The sequence below is a fragment of the Capricornis sumatraensis genome, chromosome 6 (genome assembly GCF_032405125.1).
Source record: "Capricornis sumatraensis isolate serow.1 chromosome 6, serow.2, whole genome shotgun sequence".
In the NCBI taxonomy this organism is placed as follows: Eukaryota; Metazoa; Chordata; class Mammalia; order Artiodactyla; family Bovidae; genus Capricornis; species Capricornis sumatraensis.
This window is the reverse complement of record NC_091074.1, coordinates 88014640-88039028: the sequence shown is the minus strand read 5'-3', so window position 1 is coordinate 88039028 and position 24389 is coordinate 88014640. Positions and strand designations below refer to the sequence as shown.

The 24389-nt window shown below is 36.3% G+C and overlaps 1 protein-coding gene across 1 annotated transcript in view; it reads left to right on the top strand.

The window, feature by feature from the left end:
* AGTPBP1 (ATP/GTP binding carboxypeptidase 1) overlaps positions 1–24389 on the top strand; it is a 191434-nt gene that overhangs the window by 73309 nt on the left and 93736 nt on the right. The window contains 3 exon segments of the mRNA XM_068974119.1: positions 55–232; positions 12304–12401; positions 18200–18316. Coding sequence (XP_068830220.1) covers positions 55–232; positions 12304–12401; positions 18200–18316 — 393 coding nt within the window.

The following is a 24389-nucleotide window of genomic DNA, read 5'->3' as shown; positions in this document are numbered from 1 at the left end:
CTTATTCACCAAAGGCACATTACCTTTTTTTTCTTTTCTTTTCTTATAAAACAGGAATGTTTGGCAGTAAGGACCCTTGATCCTCTTGTCAACACCTCCAGTCTGATAATGAGGAAATGCTTTCCTAAAAATCGCCTGCCACTCCCAACGATTAAAAGTTCTTTCCATTTCCAGTTACCTGTTATTCCTGTGACTGGACCTGTGGCCCAGCTCTACAGTTTACCTCCTGAAGGTAGGACCACATGCTTCTTGCTGGCTTCTAGTGGTTGTTGGAATTGTGTGAGTTTATCTATTTTTGCTTTTGTTCATCTCCCTAGCAAACGAAGGCTTTAATGAACATGATATACTTTCAGATTACTTTTTAGTTAATAAATATTTCTTCAAATATAAGAAATTAAGGTTGAGTGATTAAGGGAAAGAATGTGGGATATGCTACATATGCGTAAATGTGAATTGTGAAAAACTCAGCACCACGTAGAAACAGTATTTGATAGCTTACATAAATTTTCAAAATATAAGAATGTATAAACATTCTTATAAATGTTTAGGTAATTATATTTGAGCTTACATTTGTAGCTTTTTAATGAACTTCATTTTTAAAAGTTAAAGTGCCTAATCACTAAACAAGTTACAGTTTATGTTCAACAAAACTTGCACCATTACTTCAGTTCAGTTCAGTTCAGTTGCTCAGTCGTATCAGACTCTTTGCGATCCCATGAACCACAGCACGCCAGGCCTCCCTGTCCATCACCAACTCCCGGAGTTTACCCAGACTCATGTCCATTAACGATCTCATCCTCTGTCATCCCTTTCTCCTCCTGCCTTCAATCTTTCCCAACATCAGGGTCTTTTCAAATGAGTCAGCTCTTCACATCAGGTGGCCAAAATATTGGAGTTTCAGCTTCAACATCAGTCCTTCCAATGACTACCCAGGACTGATTTCCTTTAGGATGGACTGGTTGGACCTCCTGGCAGTCCAAGGGACTCCCAAGAGTCTGCTCCAACACCACAGTTCAAAAGCATCAATGCTTCTGCGCTCAGCTTTCTTTACCTGATAGAAAATACAAATTATTGTAAATTGAATCTTTGCCATTTTGGTACAATACTGTGTGCATAGCAAAGGAAGTAAGAGTTTACACATCTTAATATGAGGGCAAAAAAACAGAATTTTTTTGATAAGAGCTAGCAAATTAAAAACAGAAAGTAATCTAGGCTATTAAGATTTCTAAACTATTTCCTCATTAGTTGATCACTTAAAAAAAAGATCTTTTATTTATAATTAAGAGCAATTCTTTGAAGTAAGTGATTTAAGAGAGTCTTTAAGTAAATTTAATTAGTTTTTTTATCATTGATATATCACAGAGTATAGTCTTATGATTTCATTTCTAAAGTAGTTATTAAAATAGTCTACACAGAATATCAAAATGGATTATTTACAAACTTCCTTTAAAAAGTATAAGTCTAAGACTAAGTCTGGGACTTGATTAAAGATAGCTAAGTGAAAGTAGTGATCTAATTCCATTCCATTCTTATTCCATTTAAAATTACCAACAGACTTAATAAATAGAGGGACAAAAACTGTACTGAATCTGAAAACTAGATAAAAGGAGCATTCTCATGGAATAAACATAGGATGTGCAACAAATGTGGTGGAGAAAAGAATAGATTAAAGAAGAGTGTCAGCTCTAATTCACCCTTCTATGAAATGCAGTTTCTCTGGCTTTGGATTGAGGGTCAGACTGATGTCTTTGGATTGATGTCAGACTGAACTAGAGATGATTACTTATATCAACTAACAAGCCTTCAGGAAGAAGATGTGAGAGAAGGGTTCTAATGACACTTGCATAGACATATGGAAAACACAATTTTTCTCCTCTTCATCACTTTCTCACATATCAGACTTCATTATATTTATCAGTTTTCATTATTTTTTATCTTCCTCAGTTAGACTGTAAATTCCATGAAGATAAAACTGTTGTTTTTTCCTTCATTTTATCTTTAGCATCCATTAGATTGCATGAGACATAATGAATGTGAATTTAACATTTGTTAGTGAATGAATTGAACTGGCCATAAGACTTACTCTCTTGAACATTTAATGTCAAAAGATAGTGAAGTGGAGATTTGAAGGAAAAGAGTTCTTACTCAAGATTTCTGAACCCTATTAGTTGCCACTCATATGTAAAGGTGAAATATTCTTAGATAGGCAAGAGTACAGAAGCATATTGCCCAGGTCCCCTTTCAAGGATACAGAAGCATATTGCCCAGGTCCCCTTCCTGAAGTAATTACATGAACTATTACTCCAGCCAGGCTAGTGCTGAATTAAGAAATCAGGTGTGCAGAAGACATGGTAGTAGAGTAATTGTATTTAACATTACAAATTGTTAAATTTCATAATACTAAATAGTTGTTCTACTGTTATTTTGAAATATATCAACTAATTTTTGATGAAAGATAATATACGGCTGTCACAAATTGGGTCTTTTAATAATTTATATTCATATATTTATCAATATTATAATATTGCTATATTTATAAAATATTAATTATAGAAATAGTGGCCCAAACATGTGTTTTAAAATGTAAAAGTAACATCTAGAACAGAGATCTATAGACTAGGATCTACTGAACCATAGGAATCCATGGTTCTTAGTCTCTAGACTAAGTCCAGTTCTGGACTAAGTTCCTAGTTGAGAGACTAAGAACCCTTTGAAATTCTATATAAAGTTATGTGTATGTTTTTCTTGGAAAAAATTCTTGAAGTGCTGCTATAGACAAGCAGGAAAACTTCAAAGACATACAAAATCCTGAGAATGCTGAATGCAAAGCAAGAACAAGCAAATCAGTCAGTAATAATATATCTAAATGAATAAAATACTCCCAGTAAAAAAAGAGACTCTCCGATTGGGTTAAAAACAAAATCTAAGTAGCCGATAGATCCTGGAAACTCTTGAAATAGTAAGAGTGAACTCTTAAACAGATTGGCGACTGTATATCTGTTATTCCCAGCTCAAAACAGGTGAGGAAGACATTACTACCCTACAATATATACATACAGAACAAAATGTTTAAAACAAGATAGCAAAGACAATTTTACGCAAGTAGATAATAACATGTGCCAAATACTAAAACAAATATAGATAAAGCTATAATTATTTAAATAATAAGGATAAATTGATAGAAACACAGCATTAGTGAGTGATTTTAATATGCCTTAAGTTCTTGGTAAGTTATATAGAAGAAAGCCAGTCAATCTAAGTGGATGCTAAAGATACCTCCTGTTAATACATTTGAAAATATATTTGAAATGGACAATATTTTATGGAAATATAAATAACTAAAATTGACTTGGGCTTCTCTGATAGCTCAGTTGGTAAAGAATCTGCCTGCAATGCAGGAGACCCCGGTTTGATTCCTGGGTCGGGAAGATCTCCTGGAGAAGGGAAAGGCTACCTACTCCAGTATTCTGGCCTGGAGAATTCCACTGACTGTGTAGTCCATGGGGTTGCAAAGAGTTGGACACGACTGAACGACTTTCACTCAAAATTGACTTACGTAGTAGAAAACCTGCAATTGAGTATGCAGTCAAGTTGTCTTCAGTGAAGATGTCATACAGTAGGTTATTTTTCTCAACCTTCAAGAAATTTTCCTATACTTGATTTTCCAGAGCATGGGAAATAAAGAGAATTTAGAAACTAGTATGATGCTGAAATCAAAACCTGAAACAATTTATAGATCATTGTCACTAATGAAGATAAATATAAAAATCGAAAATATTAGCAAATTGAATTGAGCAGCATTTTCAGATATAAGACACTTTGACAACGTAAGGATTATTTTAGAAAATGTTTATTGTAATATTAAGACTTTAATGAAAATTTATCAATATATCAAAGAAAGAAAAACAGTGATTATCTTAATAAATGCCATGAAAGGGGTTGATAAAAATTATTATTAGTTCCACATTAAATTTCTTAATGAATCAAGGAGTATTTTCCAAGCTGGCTGAGTATTATCTAACTCAGATCAGTAACCAACATCACAAATAGTTAGGAAGTGCTAGAGGAAGCCTCTCTCAACCATTATTAGTTAACATTGTTTTGAAAGCTCTACCGAGATCAGTAAGACAGGGAAAGGAAAGATACTAATCATTAAGAGAGTGCGATAAAGTTATGTCAGTGTCTGTGGAGGATTTTGCTGTTTATGTAGAAGATTGAAGCAAATCAATTATAAAATGTATCTTAGACCAAATAAAAGTTCAGTAAAGTACTATTTACAAGATAAGTGAATAAATAAAATTCACTAGCTTTCCTTTGGGTGCATGTGTATGTTTATTTGTGTATGAATTTGATATACACACGCACACAATAACCATTAGAAAACACAAAGGGAAAGATCACATTTTTAAGAGCAATAGGACCAACAAAATAAATCCTATTGGAATATACATTTCAAAACCTTGTGGAAAGTGCTGACTCATACCTTTTGATTATTATATCATACAGATATTGTATAATTTATCTAACTGGTTTCCTGTTGATAGCCATTTTAGTATTTTTCCCCCTGTATCTTTGTGTTTACTATAAATGAGCCGAGAACATTTTGAAAATTAACAAAGATGATTTATATTCCCTGCTTTTAGTTGTGAGATTGTTATTGATGTAATAATTGATTTTTAGTGCTGATGGTATAAAAATAGATCATTGGAATAGAAAGGAAGGTCTTAGATACTCTAAGCTATATGGCATTTCCCATCTGGAGTATGAAACCAAAGGAAAATACCTATAAAGGAAGATATTTGACAGGTTTGATTAAAAATTAAAAACATATTTTCTCTCTGATGCTGAACTGCATTTTTCTTTCTTGCTATCCAAGGAGTTGTCTTTCTTGTTTGCAGTAGCCTCTTCTGAATTCAGTTCCTTCTTTTTTCTTAACAATTCTTTTTCCAAATGTCGTTTCCTCTGTTTATCTAGGACTAACTGCTGTTAATACATTGACATAAATAGACCCAGTTACTATATGCAATATAAATAGTTACTTTTTTCAGTCTTATTTCCAAAAGAATTTAGAGCAATTTGGTAACTGTATTAGTTGGGATAGACTGAACTGCCATTACACAGTGACCCAGTATATAGTACCCTTGTCACTTGAGCAACAGTAGTAATAACAGACATTTTTATAGCATGTACTCTTCACCTGGCACATTACATGTATTAACTCCTTTAACTCTCCCAACAACACTATGCTTGGGTATCTCCATTTTATAGATGATAGAGGATCGTGAAAGTGTTAGTCTTAGACAAAAATAACTTATGTAACTTGTTCAAGGTCATATAGTTAGTAAATGGAGGATTCAGGATTTTAATTATGTATTCTGTCTCCAGAGTCCATTTGCTATATTGCCATGAAATAGATTTTTTTGTCCTCTCACATATTCATTCAGAAGATGGGCAGGTCAGGTGATCCTGGACAGTAGGTATCTATCCACCATGTCATCAAAGGAAAAGGATTCTGTTTTCTTCATCTCTTACAGTGTTTTCCTTATGTGCACGTGGAAAATGGCAATGAAAGAAAATGGAGGGCAGTTTCCTTTTTAAAGAATATGACCTGGAGTTTGTATTGACAACTTTGCCTCACATACTGTTGGCCAAAACTTAATCATATGACTGTAACTACTGTGAAGGGGACTGGAACCTATAATCTCTAGCTAAAACTCAGAGGTTCAGATACTGAATTGAAAGAGAGAACAGATACTTGAAGAGTGGAAAGGAGTTTATAATCTTCACTGTAATAAGTCACATTGGAAATAGAAGTGAAAAAGAGTCTAAAGAAGGTTACATCAGCAAGATAGAGGGGTAAAAGGTTCCAGTGCTCATCTTCCATGCAAATACAGCAAAAACAATAAATAGCAAATGAAAATGTGATGAAAATATGTCACAGGTAGCTCTGGATTTGAATGAACAAGCATCAGAAACACTGTAGAGCTCAAAACCCAAGAATGGCCACACAGAAAAGTACAGGGAGCATTTTATCTCTATCACTTATCTCTCAGTCCAGGGCAGTTTGGCATCAGGAAGGTTCACAGTAGAGTTTTTCCCATGGAGAGCAGAAGAACCCCAGTGAGCCTTACCACTGTGCATCTCTTACATTGGCAGGTGACTTCTTTACCACTAGCACCATCAGTAACTGAACTTAAAGAAATGGAGATCTGGGAGTTATCTGAAAAAGAATTCAAAATGGTTAAGGAAGCTCAGATAATTCAAGAGAAGACAGATAAACAGTTCAGTGAACTTAGGAAAAGTATACGTGAACAAAATGAGAATTTCAGTGAAGAGAAAGAAATCATAAAAAGAACAAAACAAATTCTGGACCTGAAGAATACACTGAATAATGCAGTAGAGAACTTCAGTATCAGGCTTAGTCAAGCAGAGGAAAGAATCTGTGAACTTCTAGGATATTATACAGGCAAAGGAGAAAAAGGACATTAGAAAGAAAAAGAGTGAAGAAGGCCTATGTGAATAATGGAACACCGTTAAATGAAACAATATCTACATAATGGGAGAAGAAGAAGAAGAGAGAGAAAGGGAGAGAAAACTTACTCTAAAAAGTAATAGCTGCAAACTTAACCAAATCTGGTTAAGGTATGGCTATCTAGGTGCATAAGCTCAAACATTCCCAAATAGATTCACCCCTAAGAGATCTTCACCAAGACATTTTCATCAAGTTCTTAAAGACTGAAGACAGAGGGAGGATTTTCAAAGCAGTTAGAGAAAAAATTAGAGATACCTTCTAGGTAACAAGGTACATGTGTGCCAAGTTGCTTTAGACTCTTTGTGACATGGCCCCTTAGGCTTCCAGGCTTCATTAAGGGATTTTCCAGGCAAGAATACTAGAGTAAGTCCCTGTGCCCTCCTCCACAGGGTCTTTCTGGCATAGGTCTTGAACCCACTCTTATGTCTCCTGCACTGGCAGGTGGATTCTTTACTGCTAGCACCACCAGGTAATAAGGTACCTAGCTACAAGGTAATCCTGGTAAGCCTATTAGCAAATTTTTCAAGCAGAAGCTTTGCGTGCCAGGAGAGAGTAGGATGATATATTCAAATTGCTTGAAGAAAATAACTGTCAATAAAAAATACTTCACCCGTTAAATTTCCTTCAGAAATGAAAGAGATATAAAGACTTCAGGAAAATAACAAAAGCTGAATGCCCACTCTGACCATCTTATTTAGCAAAGTACCAGATATTCAGCTATAGCCATTAGGTTAGGAAAAAAGAAAGAAAAGACATTTAATTCAGAAAGGAAGAAATGAAATCATCTCTGTTTGCAGTGACATGATCTTATATGTAGAAAACTGTAACATCTCTACCAAAAAATTGTTAGAAATAATAGATGAATTCAGTAAAGGTATACGATACAAAATCAATTACAAATCATCGTTGTAGTCCTGTGCACTAATAATGAACTATCTGAAAGAGAAATTAAGAAAGCAACCCCATTTACAGTAGCATCAAGACAGTAAACCACGTAAAAATAAGCTTTACCAAGGAATTGAAGACTTGTGTGCAGATTAATAAAATGTTGTTGAAAGTCATTGAAGTAGACACACACACAAATTGAAAGATATCCTGTGTTCTTGAATTGGAAGAATTAATATAAAAATGTTCATGCTGACCAAAGTTATCTTCATAATCAATATAATCCCTATCAAAATTTCAGTGGCATTTTTCACAGAAATATAAATACTATTCTAAAATTTGTATGAAACCATAAAAGACCCAAATAGCCAAAGCAATCTTGAGAAAGAAGGGCAAAGTTGGAGGCATCACACTTCCTGATTTCAAGCTATTATGAGCTTTGTTGTTCAGTCGCTCAGTCGTGTCCAACTGAAGCTTCAACTTCAGCGTCAGTCCTTCCAGTGAATATTCAGGGTTGATTTTTTTTAGGATTGATTGTAAGCTATGGTAATCAAAACAGTACAGTACTCAAGTAAAGCAGGCATAAGAGCTGGAACAGAATAGAGAGCCTAGTCATAGGCCCAAGCATAATGTGGTCAGCTAAGTGTTGATGAGGGTGCCAGCAACACAGAGTGGGGAAAGGACAGTCTCTTTAATGAATGATGCTGGGAAAACTAGGTATCCACATGCAAAAGAATGAAGCTGGACCCCTGCTTTACACCAGTCCCAAAAATTGACTCGAAATGGATAAACTGTACATATAAGACCCGAAACTATAAAACTCCTAGAAGAAAACTTAGGGGAAAAGATCCTTGACGTAGTTGGTCTTAGCAGTGATTTCTTGGATAAGATAACAAAAGCGTAGGCAACAAAAGCTAAAATAAACAAGTGGGACTGTATCAAACTAAAAAGATTCTGCACAGCAAAGGAGAATTTATTGAAAAGGCAACCTATAGAATAGGAGAAGATATTTAGAAACTATATATCTGATGAAAGATTAATATAAAAAATACACAGAACTCATATAGCTGAATAGTACAATTAAAAATGGGCAAAAAACTTGAATAGACATTTTCCCCAAAGAACGATGTACCAATGGCCAGAAGATAATGAAAAGGTGCTGTATATCAGTAATCATCAGGGAAGCGCAAACCAAAACCTTGAAGAGAAATCCCCTCACACCTCTTAGAATGGCTATTGTCAAAGAGACAAGAGATAGCAAATAGCAAGGATTTGGAGAAAACAGAACCCTTACACTCTGTTGGTAGGAATGTAACATGATATATTATCTTAAAAAGATATCAGCATACTCATGTTCATTTCAGCATTATTTACACTAGTCAACATTTGTAAATAACCTTAATGTCTTTCCATGGATGAATGGATAAAGGAAAAGTGATTTGTATAGATGATTCAGCCAATAAGAAAAATAAATATCGTTTGTGACAGCATGGATGAATCTGGAGGGCATTTATGCTAAGTGAAATTTGCAAGACAGAGAAAGTCAGATACTGTATGGTGTCACTTATACGTGGAATCTTTGAATTGAAACAACAAAAAAAAAACACAGTTTCAAAGAAACAGAATGTTGGATTCCAGGGGCTGTGAGAATGGTAAATGGGTGATAAGATCCCAGGGCGTACATTTTTAGTTTTGAGAAGATTAAGTTCTGAGGCTCTAACATATAGCATGGTTCAATTCAGTTCAGTTCAGTCACTCAGTTGTGTCCGACTCTTTGCGACGCCATGGACTGCAGCAGGCCAGGCTTCCCTTTCCATCATCAACCCCCAGAGTTTACTCAAATTCATCTCCATTGAGTTGGTGATGCCATCCAACCATCTTATCCTTTGTCATCTCCTTCTCCTCCTGCCTTCAATCTTTCCCAGCATCAGAGTCTTTTCCAGTGAGTCAACTCTTTGCATGAGGTGGCCAAAGTATTGGAGTTTCAGCTTCAACATCAGTCCTTCCAATGAACACTCAGGACTGATCTCTTTTAGGATGGTCTGGTTGGATCTCCTTGCAGTCCAAGGGACTGTCCAGAGTCTTCTCCAACACCACAGTTCAAAAGCATGAATTCTTCGGCGCTCAGCTTTCTTCACAGTCCATCTCTCACATCTGTATGTGGCTACTGGAAAAACCATAGCCTTGACTAGAGGGACCTTTGTTGACAAAGTAATGTCTCTGCTTTTAAATATGCTATCTAGGTTGGTCATAACTTTCCTTCCAAGGAGTAAGCGTCTTTTAATTTCATGGCTGCAATCACCATCTGCAGTAATTTTGGAGCCCCCCAAAATAAAAGTCTGTCACTGTTTTCCACTGTTTCCCCATCTGTTTGCAGTGAAGTGATGGGACCGATGCCATGATCTTCGTTTTCTGAATGTTGAGCTTTAACCCAACTTTTTAACTCTCCTCTTTCACTTTCATCAAGAGGCTCTTTCATTCTTCTTTACTTTCTGCCATAAGGGTGGTGTCATCTGCATATCTGGGGTTATTGATATTTCTCCCAGCAATCTTGATTCCAGCTTTTGCTTCTTCCAGCCCAGCGTTTCTCATGATGTACTCTGCATATAAGTTAAATAAGCAAGGTGACAATATACAGCCTTGACGTACTTCTTTCCCGATTTGGAACCAGTCTGTTGTTTCATGTCCAGTTCTAACTGTTGCTTCCTGACCTGCATATAGGTTTCTCAGGAGGCAGGTCAGGTGGTCTGGTATTCCCATCTCTTTCAGAATTTTCCATAGTTTATTGTGATCCACACAGTCAAAGGCTTTGGTATAGTCAATAAAACAGAAATAGATGTTTTCCTGGAACTCTCTAGCTTTTTCGATGAGCCAATGGATTGTTGGCAATTTGATCTCTGGTTCCTCTGCCTTTTCTAAAACCAGCTTGAACATCAGGAAGTTCACGGTTCACATATTGCTGAAGCCTGGCTTGGAGAATTTTGAGCATTACTTTACTAGCGTGTGAGATGAGTACAATTGTGTGGTAGTTTGAGCATTCTTTGGCATTGCCTTTCTTTGGGATTGGAACGAAAACTGACCTTTTCCAGTCCTATGGCCACTGCTGAGTTTTCCAAATTTACTGGCATGTTGAGTGCGGCACTTTTAAAGCATCATCTTTTTGGATTTGAAATAACTCAACTGGAATTCCATCACCTCCACTAGCTTTGTTCATAGTGATGCTTCCTAAGGCCCACTTGACTTCACATTCCAGGATGTCTGGCTCTTGGTGAGTGATCACACCATCGTGATTACCTGGGTCATGAAGATCTTTTTTGTACAGTTCTTCTGTGTGTTCTTGCCACCTCTTCTTAATATCTTCTGCTTCTGTTAGGTTCATACCATTTCTGTCCTTTATCGAGCCTATCTTTGCATGAAGTGTTCCCTTGGTATCTAATTTTCTTGAAGAGATCTCTAGTCTTTACCATTCTAGCTAATATGGCATTGTGCATTTGAAAGTTTCTGAGAGTACGTCTTAAGCATTCTCACCATATGTACACACAGATACAAAGTATTAACAGTGTTAGCCATGTGAAATGATGGAGGTATTATCTTCATCCTGACAGTCATTTTAGCATGATTTAGCATATATCATCACATCTTGCACTTTTAATATACAGTTACATTTGTCAGTTATTCCTCAATAGAATAAGAAATAAAAGCAAAGTGTGAGAACATATTCTTTAAAAATATTCTCTACTTTGTCCCAGTGCACTCATTGCTTGCATGAGTCCTCTCAGAGTTCTCCCTTACGTGTCTTTCCTTGTGTTCCCCACATCCATGCCCTCATGGATTTTTGCATTCTGTTTCCTGGGCTTTCTCTAATGTATGTTCGTTTTTCATCCTCATTACTACTGTATTGGTCCAGGTAGTTATCGTCTTTCCCTCTGTTCATTGGTCCCCTTCCACATATGTGTTCTGTTTCTCCTGCCTGTCAGAGTGATCTTTTCAAAAGTCTTAAACCACTCTCCTTTTAAAAATGCCTAGTACTTGTCTTCCATTGGGTAAAAATCTAAACTACTTGGCCTCTCATACCCTTCCCTTTCTCATTCTTCTTTGCTTTTCCTGATACTTTCTCAAGCATACAAGTTAAGTCATGATTAACTTATTATTTTCCAAAGGTATCATTAAAATTATTTTCGGGTTACCATTTCTTCTTCGTAAAAGCCACACTCACACACTCTTAAGTTCACCCAGAAAGTTGCTATATTTTCCTCTATGATACTGCTTACTACTTGTTTTGTGAAGTGATTACTAATAATCTTGGTCCTAAGCAGTTTGTATTTATTTCCCATCCTTGTTTTCCCTTGCATTTTTAAGTTTATGCCTTCATTAGCATATATCTTTTATATTATAATTATTTTTAGTCTTTCTCTATTTAACTACATAAGCGCCCTGAGGGCAGAAACCGCATTTACACATCTTTTAAAAAATTCCCAGCACACAACACAGTGCCTGGTACATGGCAGTCATTGAGGGAAATAAATGGGAAGTGAATTGTAAGTGGATGAAAGTAGTTATTGAAATGTGTCATAAATAGGAAACAAGATGTTTCATTCAGGCTGTTGCAATATAAGACATTAATTTTTTAGAACTTGCCAACATTAGTAAAAAAGCCCATACATTTTTAGAGTGCTTTTCCAAATTTTGAAGTATTTTCACTTCATCTCATAGGTTTTTCAACACCTGGACAACATTAGAGACATTTTTAAATAAGAAAATGTAATTTCCTTTTCCTTTAGTAATTGAGATACTGGTGCTATATATATATATAACATTCTACTTTTGGATGTGCATGTTATAGAATGCTTACCTCTGACCTACTTATAGCACATTTTGTATCACAGTGGATGACGTAGTAGATGAAAGTGATGACAACGATGATATTGATTTAGACGCTGAAAATGAAACTGAAAATGAAGATGACCTAGATCAAAATTTTAAGGTTGGTATAAGTTTCTGTTTTCAATCAATTTTATGAATGTATACACAATTGTAGAAAAAAGATTGGGTAGATATATATAGCTATTGAAAGTGAAAGTCATTCAGTCATGTCTGACTCTTTGCCTAAATTCTCTGGGCCAGAATACTGGAGTGGATAGCCTTTCCCTTCTCCAGGGGATTTCCCAACCCAGGGATCGAACCCAGGTCTCCTGCATTGCAGGCGGATTCTTTACCAGCTGAGTCACAAAGGAAGGTCAAGAATACTGGAGTGGGTAGCCTATCCCTTCTCCAGCAGATCTTCCTGACCCAGGAATCAAACCGGGGTCTCCTGCATTGCAGGTGGATTCTTTCCCAACTGAGCTATCAGGGAACAGTAGATTAATTTGTTTTATCCACTTCTTTTTTATCATGAATAACTGTGGACACTAAGCAATTGAAAGGAAAATAATGTTGCTTTAAATACATTGTCTGAAAAGGGCCTTAAAATAAGGTATTTTCACTCTTTTCAGACCAGAGAGATTTTATCTAACCTTTCTGACTTAGATTTTAAAGTCTAAGGAAATCTAAGTTTGAGTCACAACTTATTTTGCTTTATTAAGTGGTAGAGGGGGCCATTTTAGTATCTGTAGAAAAACATTTGTTTAATTCCTTCATTTTTCAACTGTTTGAGCTTTTCGTACCTTTGGGGGCAGAGGGAGTTTGTTTGACTGTCGTCTTCTTGGACCTTTTTGTCTTGAAATGCTACATTGAAATTGGTTTACACTGAGTATTTGACTGTCTTTGGAGATAGAGTCTAAGATACTGGAAGGAGATTTCTATCTTAACAGCAGATGTAGAACCAGTTTTATGTGATAACCAAGGCAAGCTTTGGCAAAATTGTAAAGGTAGCCAGTTTAGAAAACATGATGGTGTGCATCCTGGCATCAAGAAGCTACAAAGAAGAATAACAGTGCAGGCTCTGGAAAGAAAATGAAGTGGCTCAGTCGTGTCCGACTCTTTGTGACCCCATGGACTGTAGCCTTCCAGGCTCCTCCATCTGTGGGATTTTCCAGGCAAGAATACTGGAGTGGGTTGCCATTTCTTTCTCCAGGGGATCTTCCAGACCCAGGGATCAAACCTGGTTCTCCTGCAGTGCAGGCACTCTTATTGTCTGAGCTACCAGGGAAGCTACAGGCTCTGGTGTTCAAGGCAGAAAATCTGGGGTAACTGTATGTTGGTGGTTCTGGATTTGATACAGTGAATGAACTGGTAGAATCTAAGTTAGGGCAGGTCAGGAGAGTTTACATTCTGTATACAAAGTGTTGCTTAGATAGCAGGAGGTATGTTAAAATCAACTGTTTGGATTCATTGGGATATGAGTATTTAGAGATAGTAAAATTTCATAGATCAACATTAAGTTTATAATTTAAAGTTTTGTATGTTGCTGGAAACCTTTCTTTTATGTATGTTTCCATGTCTATTAAACAGAGTATTTTGAGTATAATTTATTCTTTCTGGCTCAGGGTTCTTATTAAAAATATCTACAGATGTTGTAATCTACAGATGTAAAAATAGAAATTGGTAGGGAAGTAGAACTCAATAGGAATTTATAACAGTGATACTAATTTTTCTGCTTGGAGGTTGTCAGTGTATATGCATGAATCCATATTTAAAAAATTTTTTTAAATCATTTGAGGGTAAGTTACATACCTTATATATCCTGGTTGTTTATCCCTAAATATATTAGTGTGTATTTCCTAAGGACAGTGATACAGTCATCTCTCAGTGTCCTGGGGTGAATTGGTCCCTGAACCCATCTTGGATACCAAAATTCACAGATGCTCAATTTCCTTATATAAAGTGACGAAGCAATTGCATGTAACCTATGCACATCCTCCTATACACTTTGTCATCTCTAGATTACCTATAATACCTAATAATATGTAAATCAGTGTCCGACTTTATTTTTTTTGGCTCCAAAATCACTGCAGATGGTGATTGCAGTCATGAAATTAAAAGACGCTTACTCCTTGGAAGAAAAGTTATGACCAACCTACGTAGCATATTCAAAAGCAGAGACATTACTTTGCCGACTAAGGTCTGTCTAGTCAAGGCTATGGTTTTTCCTGTGGTCATGTAGGGATATGAGAGTTGGACTATGAAGAAGGCTGAGCACTGAAGAATTGATGCTTTTGAACTGTGGTGTTGGAGAAGACTCTTGAGAGTCCCTTGGACTGCAAGGAGATCCAACCAGTCCATTCTGAAGGAGATCAGCCCTGGGATTTCTTTGGAAGGAATGATGCTAAAGCTGAAACTCCAGTACTTTGGCCGCCTCATGTGAAGAGTTGACTCATTGGAAAAGACTCTGATGCTGGGAGGGTTTGGGGGCAGGAGGAGAAGGGGACGACCGAGGATGAGCAGGCTGGATGGCAACACCGACTTGATGGACATGAGTCTGAGTGAACTCCGGGAGATGGTGATGGACAGGGAGGCCTGGCATGCTGTGATTCATGGGGTCGCAAAGAGTCAGACACGACTGAGCGACTGAACTAAACTGAATAACTATATACATAGCATTTACATTTTACTTACAGCTATTTATGTAGTTCAGTCATCCCCTTCTCCTCCTGCCCCCAATCCCTCCCAGCATCAGAGTCTTTTCCAATGAGTCAACTCTTTGCATGAGGTGGCCAAAGTAATGGAGTTTCAGCTTTAGCATCATTCCTTCCAAAGAAATCCCAGGGCTGATCTCCTTCAGAATGGACTGGTTGGATCTCCTTGCAGTCCAAGGGACTCTCAAGAGTCTTCTCCAACACCACAGTTCAAAAGCATCAATTCTTCAGTGCTCATCTTTCTTCATTGTCCAACTCTCGCATCCATACATGACCACTGGAAAAACCATAGCCTTGACTAGACGGACCTTTGTTGGCAAAGTAATGTCTCTGCTTTTGAATTATACTATCTAGGTTGGTCATAACTTTTTTCCCAAGGAGTAAGCGTCTTTTAATTTCATGACTGCAGTCACCATCTGCAGTTATTTTAGAGGCCAAAAAAAATGAAGTCAGTCACTGTTTCCACTGTTTCCCCATCTATTTCCCATGAAGTGATGGGACCAGATGCCATAATCTTAGTTTTCTCACCGTTGAGCTTTAATCCAACTTTTTCACCCTCTTCTTTCAATTTCATCAAGAGGCTTTTTAGTTCCTCTTCACTTTCTGCCATAAGGGTGGTGTCATCTGCATATCTGAGGTTATTGATATTTCTCCCAGCAATCTTGATTCCAGCTTGTGCTTCTTCCAGTCCAGCATTTCTCATGATGTACTCTGCATATAAGTTAAATAAGCAGGGTGACAATATACAGCCTTGATGTACTCCTATTGGCATGCCACAAATTCATGTTTTATTCTTTGGAATCGTGTTTCTTCAGTATTTTCAAGCCATGGTTGGTTGAATCTGAGGCATGGCAACATGTGGACATGGGGGACTGGCTGTTCTCTCCTATATAACCCAATACAGTCACCAGCTTAATACATTTAAAGTGATAGTATCATTTTTATCTTTACCATCCACATTCCATTTTCTTAGCTGATCTAATTGTGTCCTTTATAAGATTTTTTTTCCTCTCCAGTATAGAATCTAGCATCAGGTATTGCATTTAACTATCTTGTTTCTTAAGTCTCCTTTAATGTAGAACATTTCCACAGATTTCTTTTTTGGCATTCACATCTGTAAGAAAGAGTTACTGGCAGTGTTCCTCACTAGGGTATCTGAGATTGCTCACATTTATCCCATCTTACCTTAACACAGCAATTATTTAATAAGAAAAAGTAGTAGATTGAATTTATTGACCACATAGCCCTGTGCTAGTCCATGTGCCTCACATATATAGACATACCTTGTTTTATTACACTTGGCTTTATTGTGCTTTGCAGAGACTGTGTTCTTAACGAATTGGAGAAGGTTTGTGGTAATCTTATGTGGGACAAGTCCTTTGGTGCCATTTTTCCAACAGCATTTGCTCACTTAATGTCTCTGTGTCACATTTTTTTGTAGTTTTACAATGTTTCAAACTTTTTCATTTTTAATATTTGTTATGGTGATCTGTGGCCAGTGATTTTGATTGTAATTATTTAGCAGTGAATATTTTTAAACTAAGGTATTAATTGTTTTTTTTAGACATTATGTATTGAACACTTAATGGACCACATTATAGTGTGAACATAACTTTCATATGTATTGGAAAACCAAAAATTCCCCCAACTTGCTTTATTGCGACATTTGTTTTATTGTGGTGGTCTGGAACTGAACCTGTGTCTGGGTATGCCTACAGTAGTCATTAAATCCTGTAAGGTATATGGCATTATTACCTCTGCTTTACAGGGCTGATAACTGGAAACCAAAGACACAGAAAGTTTATCAGTTGTAGAGACTGCAATCACACTTGAACACAGTTGTTAAACCTGTAGTGATTCCATTCTCTTTGCCCTAGATTTTTCAGAGTTCGGAAAATTTGTAGAAATTTGGAGGTTCTAGAAGATTTGTCTTCAGATTGTCAGAACTCATCAGTTTATAAACTTCAATGTATTCTTTTTTTCCCTCCATAATTTTAGAAGAATTTTAAGAAGTAGGAGGTTTATTTTTCCTGAATGTGTTAGGAGCTGTTTATTTTTGTTTTTCCCCAAACCAAAACACAAATATTTTGCTGTTGACTTCTGAGAGTAGTTTTCTTTCCTCACTGTGCCCTATTTTACAGGTAAATTAAAAAAATTTTTTTTCAAATGGACACGCTGTAAAGCTGTATTATCATAAATTAATACTGAATATTGGACTGCTAGTATGTTTAGAGAAAGGAATATCTTTAAAGTTTTTTTATTATTTTGAAAATATTATATACTTTAATAGATGCTAATCAAGAAAATTACATATTTTTGGTTCTTCAAAGCATAATTTAAGGATATATGAAATTATCTATTTTATGTATATGATACAATAATTAATATACATTTTCCTATGAAGTCATATTTCTTTACATTTATCCTGTATTTTTTTGCCCAAAGAGACATGGAAATCATTTCCAGCTGTTGTTTCACTCCTCAGTGTTTTTTTCCCTGAACAACAGAGTGAATGATGATACTGAATCTTTTCTAAGGGAGCTTTATTGACCATGGAATATAAGAGTGTGTGAAAACCATTGCTTTCTCTTGAGGCAGTGCATTATGTTGGCTAACAGTGTATTCTCTGAAATCACTGATTGATTTTACATTCTGCTTTTGTTTGCAAGCCACTTAATCTCTTTGTACTTCAGTCTCTTCTTTAGTTACATGGAGATGATGATACTACTTTACAGTATTCTTACGCAGATTAAATTAGATCATAAGGTAAAATCCTTAGCATATTGCCTCACATATTTTCATTGCTTGATAAAAGTTATTTTGATTATCACCGCTACCATCATATACTTAGGTTTTTCAGTTTAGTTTTCTGAAGTTGTACTGCCCTTTAATCTAAGCAAAATGATGGCAGTTAGTGAGATTGGGGGCAGGGAGCATACTTTTGTATTGATCTTGATGTTAGTTTTTTTATCTTGAGGAGCCCAAATACTGTATTATGTTAGAATAATCTTTGATTAAAAGAAAACAAAACAACCAAGACAACAATAATACAACAACCAAAAAATATAAGCAAGTTTTAGTTTACAATGAAATTTATGCAGGCTTTCTGTAGTGATTATTCTCTGTGTGCATGTAATTAATAATTTGGAAACTTTAAGTCTGAAATGTACTTTTCTTAATTAATGACATTCCACTTTTATTATTTCAGAATGATGATATTGAAACGGATATTAACAAACTAAAACCCCAGCAAGAACCAGGACGAACAATAGAAGAACTTAAAATGTATGAACACCTTTTCCCTGAGCTTGTTGATGATTTTCAGGTATAAATATAGATAATTCAGAATCTTAACTCATTTTAAGAAAGAGTTCTTTTTTCTTAGACCCATAATCACTCTTTCCTTTCTGCATTTCATTTCTAAAAGTTGAACTTAGCATTGCTTTTCTGAGTGACTTTGGAGAATTGTTCCAACATTCTGAGCTGCAAAATGAGAAACTGCTATCTGTAAAATGAGAGAACTAGGTCATTTAAATTTTGGACTAGCTTTTAAATTTTTTAATCAGTCTTTTAATCAAAATAATTGACATAGTTTTTAATAACTTTGAAAAAGCATTAGAATGGCATTTCTGATGAGAGAAAATACTTAATTAAAAATATAGTCTGTGCTAGTTAAATTGTTTTTCCTAATAGTCACCATATAATCATGGAATGTCAGGGAATGAGGACAGCTGGAAGTTGTTTCTGAAATGTTGACAAGAAGTCAACTCTCCTTATGAAGCAACTTAAAGAATTCATTGCCAGGAGAAATATCAATAAACTCAGATATGCAGATGATACCATTGTAATGGCAGACAGTGAAGAGGAACAAAAGAGCCTCTCGATACGGGTGAAAGATGAGAGTGAAAAAGCTGGCTTAAAACTCAGTGTTCAAAAAACGAAGATCATGGCGTCTGGTCCTATCACTTCATGGCAAGAAGGGGGAAATGTGGAAACAGTGACAGATTTTTTTTCTTGGGCTCCAGAATTGTTGTGGATGGTGACTGCAGCCATCAAATTAGAAGAGGCTTGCTTCTTGGAAGGAAAGCTATGACAGACCTAGTCAGTGTATTAAAGCAGAGATATCACTTTGCTGACCAAAGTCCGTCTATGGTTTTTCTAGTAGTCATGCATGGATGAGAGAGTTGGACCATAAAGCAGGCTGAGCACCAAAGAATTGATGCTTTTAAACTGTGGTGCTAGAGAAGACTCTTGAGAATCCTTTGCACAGCAAGGAGATCAAACCAGTCAATCCTAAAGGAAATCATCCCTGAATATTCATCAGGAAGAACTGATGCTGAAGCTGAAGCTCCAGTACTTTGGTCACCTGATGCAAAGAGCCAACTCTTTGGAAAAGACCCTGATGCTGGGAGAGATTGAAGGCAAAAGGAGAAGGGGGCCGCAGAGGATGAGATGGTTAGATCGCATCACCAACTCAAGGGACATGAGTTTGAGTGAACTCTGGGAGATAATGAAGAACAGGGGAGCCTGATGTGTTGCAGTCTATGGGATCGCAAAGAGTCAGACACAACTTGGTGACTGAACAACAACAAATCCTCATTTATTTTCTAGAATATAATATACAACCTGGATTGCATAGCTATTAAATGATAAAGCTGATTGAATTGATGGCAAGTAGTAGATCTAATTTTTAGCACTCACTCTGCTGCTCATTTGTGGGTTCCTGAAACTGCCCAGGAGCTTAAACTGTAAAATGAAGGGTTTGAATCATATAATCTTGGATTTACTTATGTAAACCCCTTCCCTCAAGTTTCACACTTAATTTCCAGTTGCTTAAAGAAAAAGACTTAAATGCAAAGCTATTGAGAGATAAAAATAGAGAAGTACTTGCTAGCTAATGTTTTACATTTCACAATTCTAATTATTCAGGTTTTTCTTTGGAAAACAATGAGCTTTGGATGCGATGGAAGAGGCAGCAAGTTGCTCCCTCTCTCCCTCGCCTACTGTCTTGGTACTCCATAGATTTGGCGGACGTTGGAGGGTATGTTGAAATCAGTGATAGGACAGAGGAAGTCGGGAAAGAGGACAGGAGTGAAGGAGAGGATATTTGTCAAAAAGAAAAAGAAGAAGGCAGGAAGAGGCATTTGAGAAAGAATGCAGGTATTTTTCTTTCATGCAACCTACAGGAAGTATCTGGCTGCTCTTTTAACACTTTTGTGCCCACTAAAAAACCCAGTGATAACAAACACTGGCAATTCAAAGCAGAACAAATATTGTGGAAGGGATTTGGGGTAGGAATTGATTATTCTGTGAAGAAATGATCTATTTTCATCTCTGTCTTATATACATATAAAAATTATATACTGTGCATAAAAATGGCAGTTGATGTGCGAATAGAGAAAAGTAGGTTTTTTTTTACTAAGTGTGAAAAGTGAAATGAAAGTCACTCAGTCGTGTCTAACTGTTTGCGACCCCATGGACTATACAGTCTGTGGAATTCTCCAGGCCAGAATACTAGAGTAGATAGTCTTTCCCTTCTCCAGAGGATCTTACCAACCCAGGGATCAAACCCAGGTCTCCTGCATTGCAGGTGGATTCTTTACCAGCTGAACCACAAGTGAAACCCAAGAACACTGGAGTGGGTAGCTTCTCCCTTCTCCAGTGGATCTGCCTAACCCAGGAATCAACCTGGGGTCTTCTGCACTGCAGGTGGATTCTTTACTAACTGAGCTATCATTGGTTGGTTCTAAATAGGAACCAATGATAGCTCAGTTGGAAAGATTAGAGATCTCTTCAAGAAAATCGGAGATACCAAGGGAACATTTCATGCAAAGATGGGCTCAATAAAGGACAGAAATGGCATGGACCTAACAGAAGCAGAAGATATTAAGAAGAGGTGGCAAGAATGCACAGAAGAACTGTACAAAAAAGATCTTCACTACCCAGATAATCATGATGGTATCATCACTCACACTCACCTGGAGCCAGACATCCTGGAATGTGAAGTCAAGTGGGCCTTAGGAAGCATCACTATGAACAAAGCTAGTGGAGGTGATGGAATTGCAGTTGAGCTATTTCATATCCTACAAGACTGCTGTGAAGGTGCTGCACTCAACATGCCAGCAAATTGGGAAAACTCAGCAGTGGTCACAGGACTGGAAAAGGTCAGTTTTAATTCCAATCCCAACAAAAGGCAATGTCAAAGAATGCTCAAACTACTGCACAATTGCACTCCTCTCACACGCTAGTAAAGCAATGCTCAAAATTCTCCAAGCCAGACTTCAGCAATACATGAATCATGAACTTCCAGATGTTAAAGCTGGTTTTGGAAAAGGCAGAAGAACCAGAGATCAAATTGCCAACATCCACTGGATCATCAAAAAGCAAGAGAATTCCAGAAAAATGTCTATTTCTGTTTTATTGACTGTACCAAAGCCTTTGACTGTGTGGATCACAATAAACTGTGGAAAATTCTGAAAGAGTTGGGAATACCAAATCACCTGACCTGCCTCTTGAAAAATCTGTATGCAGGTCAGGAAAACAGTTAAAACTGGACATGGAACAACAGACTGGTTCCAAATAGGGAAAAGAGTACGTCAAGGCTGTATATCGTCACCCTGCTTATTTAACTTCTATGCAGAATACATCATGAGAAATGCTAGGCTGGAAGAAGCACAAGCTGGAATCAAGATTGCCGGGAGAAATATCAATAACTTCAGATATGCAAATGACACCACCCTTATGGCAGAAAGTGAAGAGGAACTAAAGAGCCTCTTGATGAAAGTGAAAGAGGAGAGTGAAAAAGTTGGCTTAAAGCTCAGCCTTCAGAAAACTAAGCATTCAGCATCCAGTCCCATCACTTCATGGCAAATAGATGAGAAACAGTGGAAACAGTGTCAAGACTTTATTTTTTTGGCCTCTAAAATCACTGCAGATGGTGACTGCAGCCATGCAATTAAAAGATGCTTACTCCTTGGAAGGAAGTTATGACCAACCTAGATAGCATATTCAAAAGCAGAGACATTACTTTGTCAACAAAGGTCCGTCTAGTCAAGGCTATGGTTTTTCCAGTCGTCATGCATGGATGTTAGAGTTGGACTGTGAAGAAAGCTGAGCGCCAAAGAATTGATGCTTTTGAATTGTGGTGTTGGAGAAGACTCTTGAGAGTCCCCTGGACTGCAAGGAGATCCAACCAGACCATCCTAAAGGAGATCAGTCCTGGGTGTTCATTGGAGGGACTGATGCTGAAGCTGAAACTCCAATACTTTGGCCCCCTGATGCAAAGAGCTGACTCATTGAAAAGACCCTGATGCTGGGAAAGATTGAGGGCAGTAGGAGAAGAGGACAACAGAGGATGAGATTGTTGGATGGCATCACCGACACAATGGACATAGGTTTGGGTGGACTACAGGAGTTGGTGAGGGACAGGGAGGCCGGGTGTGCTCGGTTCATGGGGTCCCAGAGTCAGACGCTACTGAGCGACTGAACTGAACTGAACTGAAATAGGAAGTGTTGAGAAGAATCTTTTCAGCTATCATTGTATCAAATACTAGCAGGTCATGAGTTATTGAACAGAAATAATACTGATGATGACTTTTTCCACTTGGATTTGCATGTCACTTTCAACATCAATCTCTGAAGTTAAAATTACCTGATGTGTTTGTTTGTATCCTTAACACCACTCAGTTTATTTCCAGATGTATTAAAGGTACTATTCAATGGCCTGATGAAGGTAAAATGAGTGCATTTAAAGTCAACAGAATTAACAGCATAATTAACAACAGACTTTTTCAAGGGGACTTAGTGCATGCATTTAAAGCTATAATTATTTATTTGTTGTGATAAGTATAGTTTTGTTTCCTTTTGTTTCTTGATGGCAGAATATTAGAAGTATCAGAATCCTGCATTTTCACAGCTCTTCTTTCATACATCTGTATTAGCATAATGTCATTTACCATATGGACTTTGTTGTTTTTCTCCCTTCTTTTAAATTTGGCTTTAAATTTTTATTAGTTATGCATGGACAGAGTTTAAAGAGCAAATAGTTTTACATAGTTTAATTGGAAAAAAAATGTTTCCTCCTTCCTATCTACTGTTTCCTACAATCAACTTTCCATATGTTTTTGAAATTAATCCCCGTGTTTCTAAATGATATGCTTAATATGCCATGTCTTTATTTTTCCTGATTTCGTTCTCTCTCTCTCTCTCTTTTTAATCAACTTAATCTAGTAGTTTTCAGTCCTTTCTTCTAATATTTACATTTTAGGCTATAAATTTTCCTTTAATGACTGTTTTAGTTGCATCAAACAGATTTTGCTATTTATTGCCCTCTTTATCTTTGTTTTGAAGCTTTTTGTCCATTATGGTTTTTTCCTTGGATAATGTTTAAGTTGCCTCCTTAATCTGCAGTTTCTTCATCTTTTTATTGAATTCTAGCATATTGTAGTACAGTGAGAGGACATCTCTTTATGATTATAATCTTTTGAAATTTTTGAGGTTTATCTTATGAGTTTGAACGAGGTCATCTTTTGCTACTATTTCTCATGTCTTTGAAAAACATTCTGCTCCCATTAGGCCCAATTGTATATTTGCCTATACAAGAACAAGATTGTTAATTATATTTAGAAGTTCTTTTCTGTCCTTATAAATTTTTATTCCTGTGTTATCAATTACTGAGAAAAGTGTATTAAAGATTTCTCACTATGATTGTGAATTTGTTTCTGTCTTTTTGCATGTCTGTCAGTTTTTGTTACATTATTTTTGGAAACTTATTATTTATTGTGTATAAGTGTAAATTGATTTCTTTTCCTTTTGAGTTGAACCTTTTAGTGAAGTTAGTTTTTATCTCTAAGACTTGAAGCCAAAAGTTTTTTTTTTTTTTTAATATTGATATAGTTACATAAATTTTAGTTACTTGCCTAGTATCTTTCAAAATCTTTTCACCAACTTTTTGGTATCCTTAGTTGTTTATCTGTTAAACAGCATGTCTTAATACTTGGATTTTGAGACTAAACCCTGAGTCTTTCGTATTTAACTAGAGCATGTAGATTACTTATAATTATTCATATATTTGAGTTAAGAGATCTTATTTTGTATTTTTGTTTGTTTCATCTCTGTATCTTCTCTTGCTTTCATTTGGATTATTTTTTTCCTCATTTATCTTTTTTCACCTTTGTTTGAAAACTTTGAAGTCTTGTTATTTTTGTTTTATTAAACTTTCTTGAGGTATAATTTATGTACAAAACTTGTATTCATTTAAAGTATAAATTTGATATATATGCAGAAATTCTAGTTAATCTTGATTAAATGGTAAATGTGTTTTTACTAAATTCTGAAGTTAATTAGGGTCTTTGTTTCTTCTTTCTCTTTATTATAAAAGAAAACTTTGTTGTTGTTGT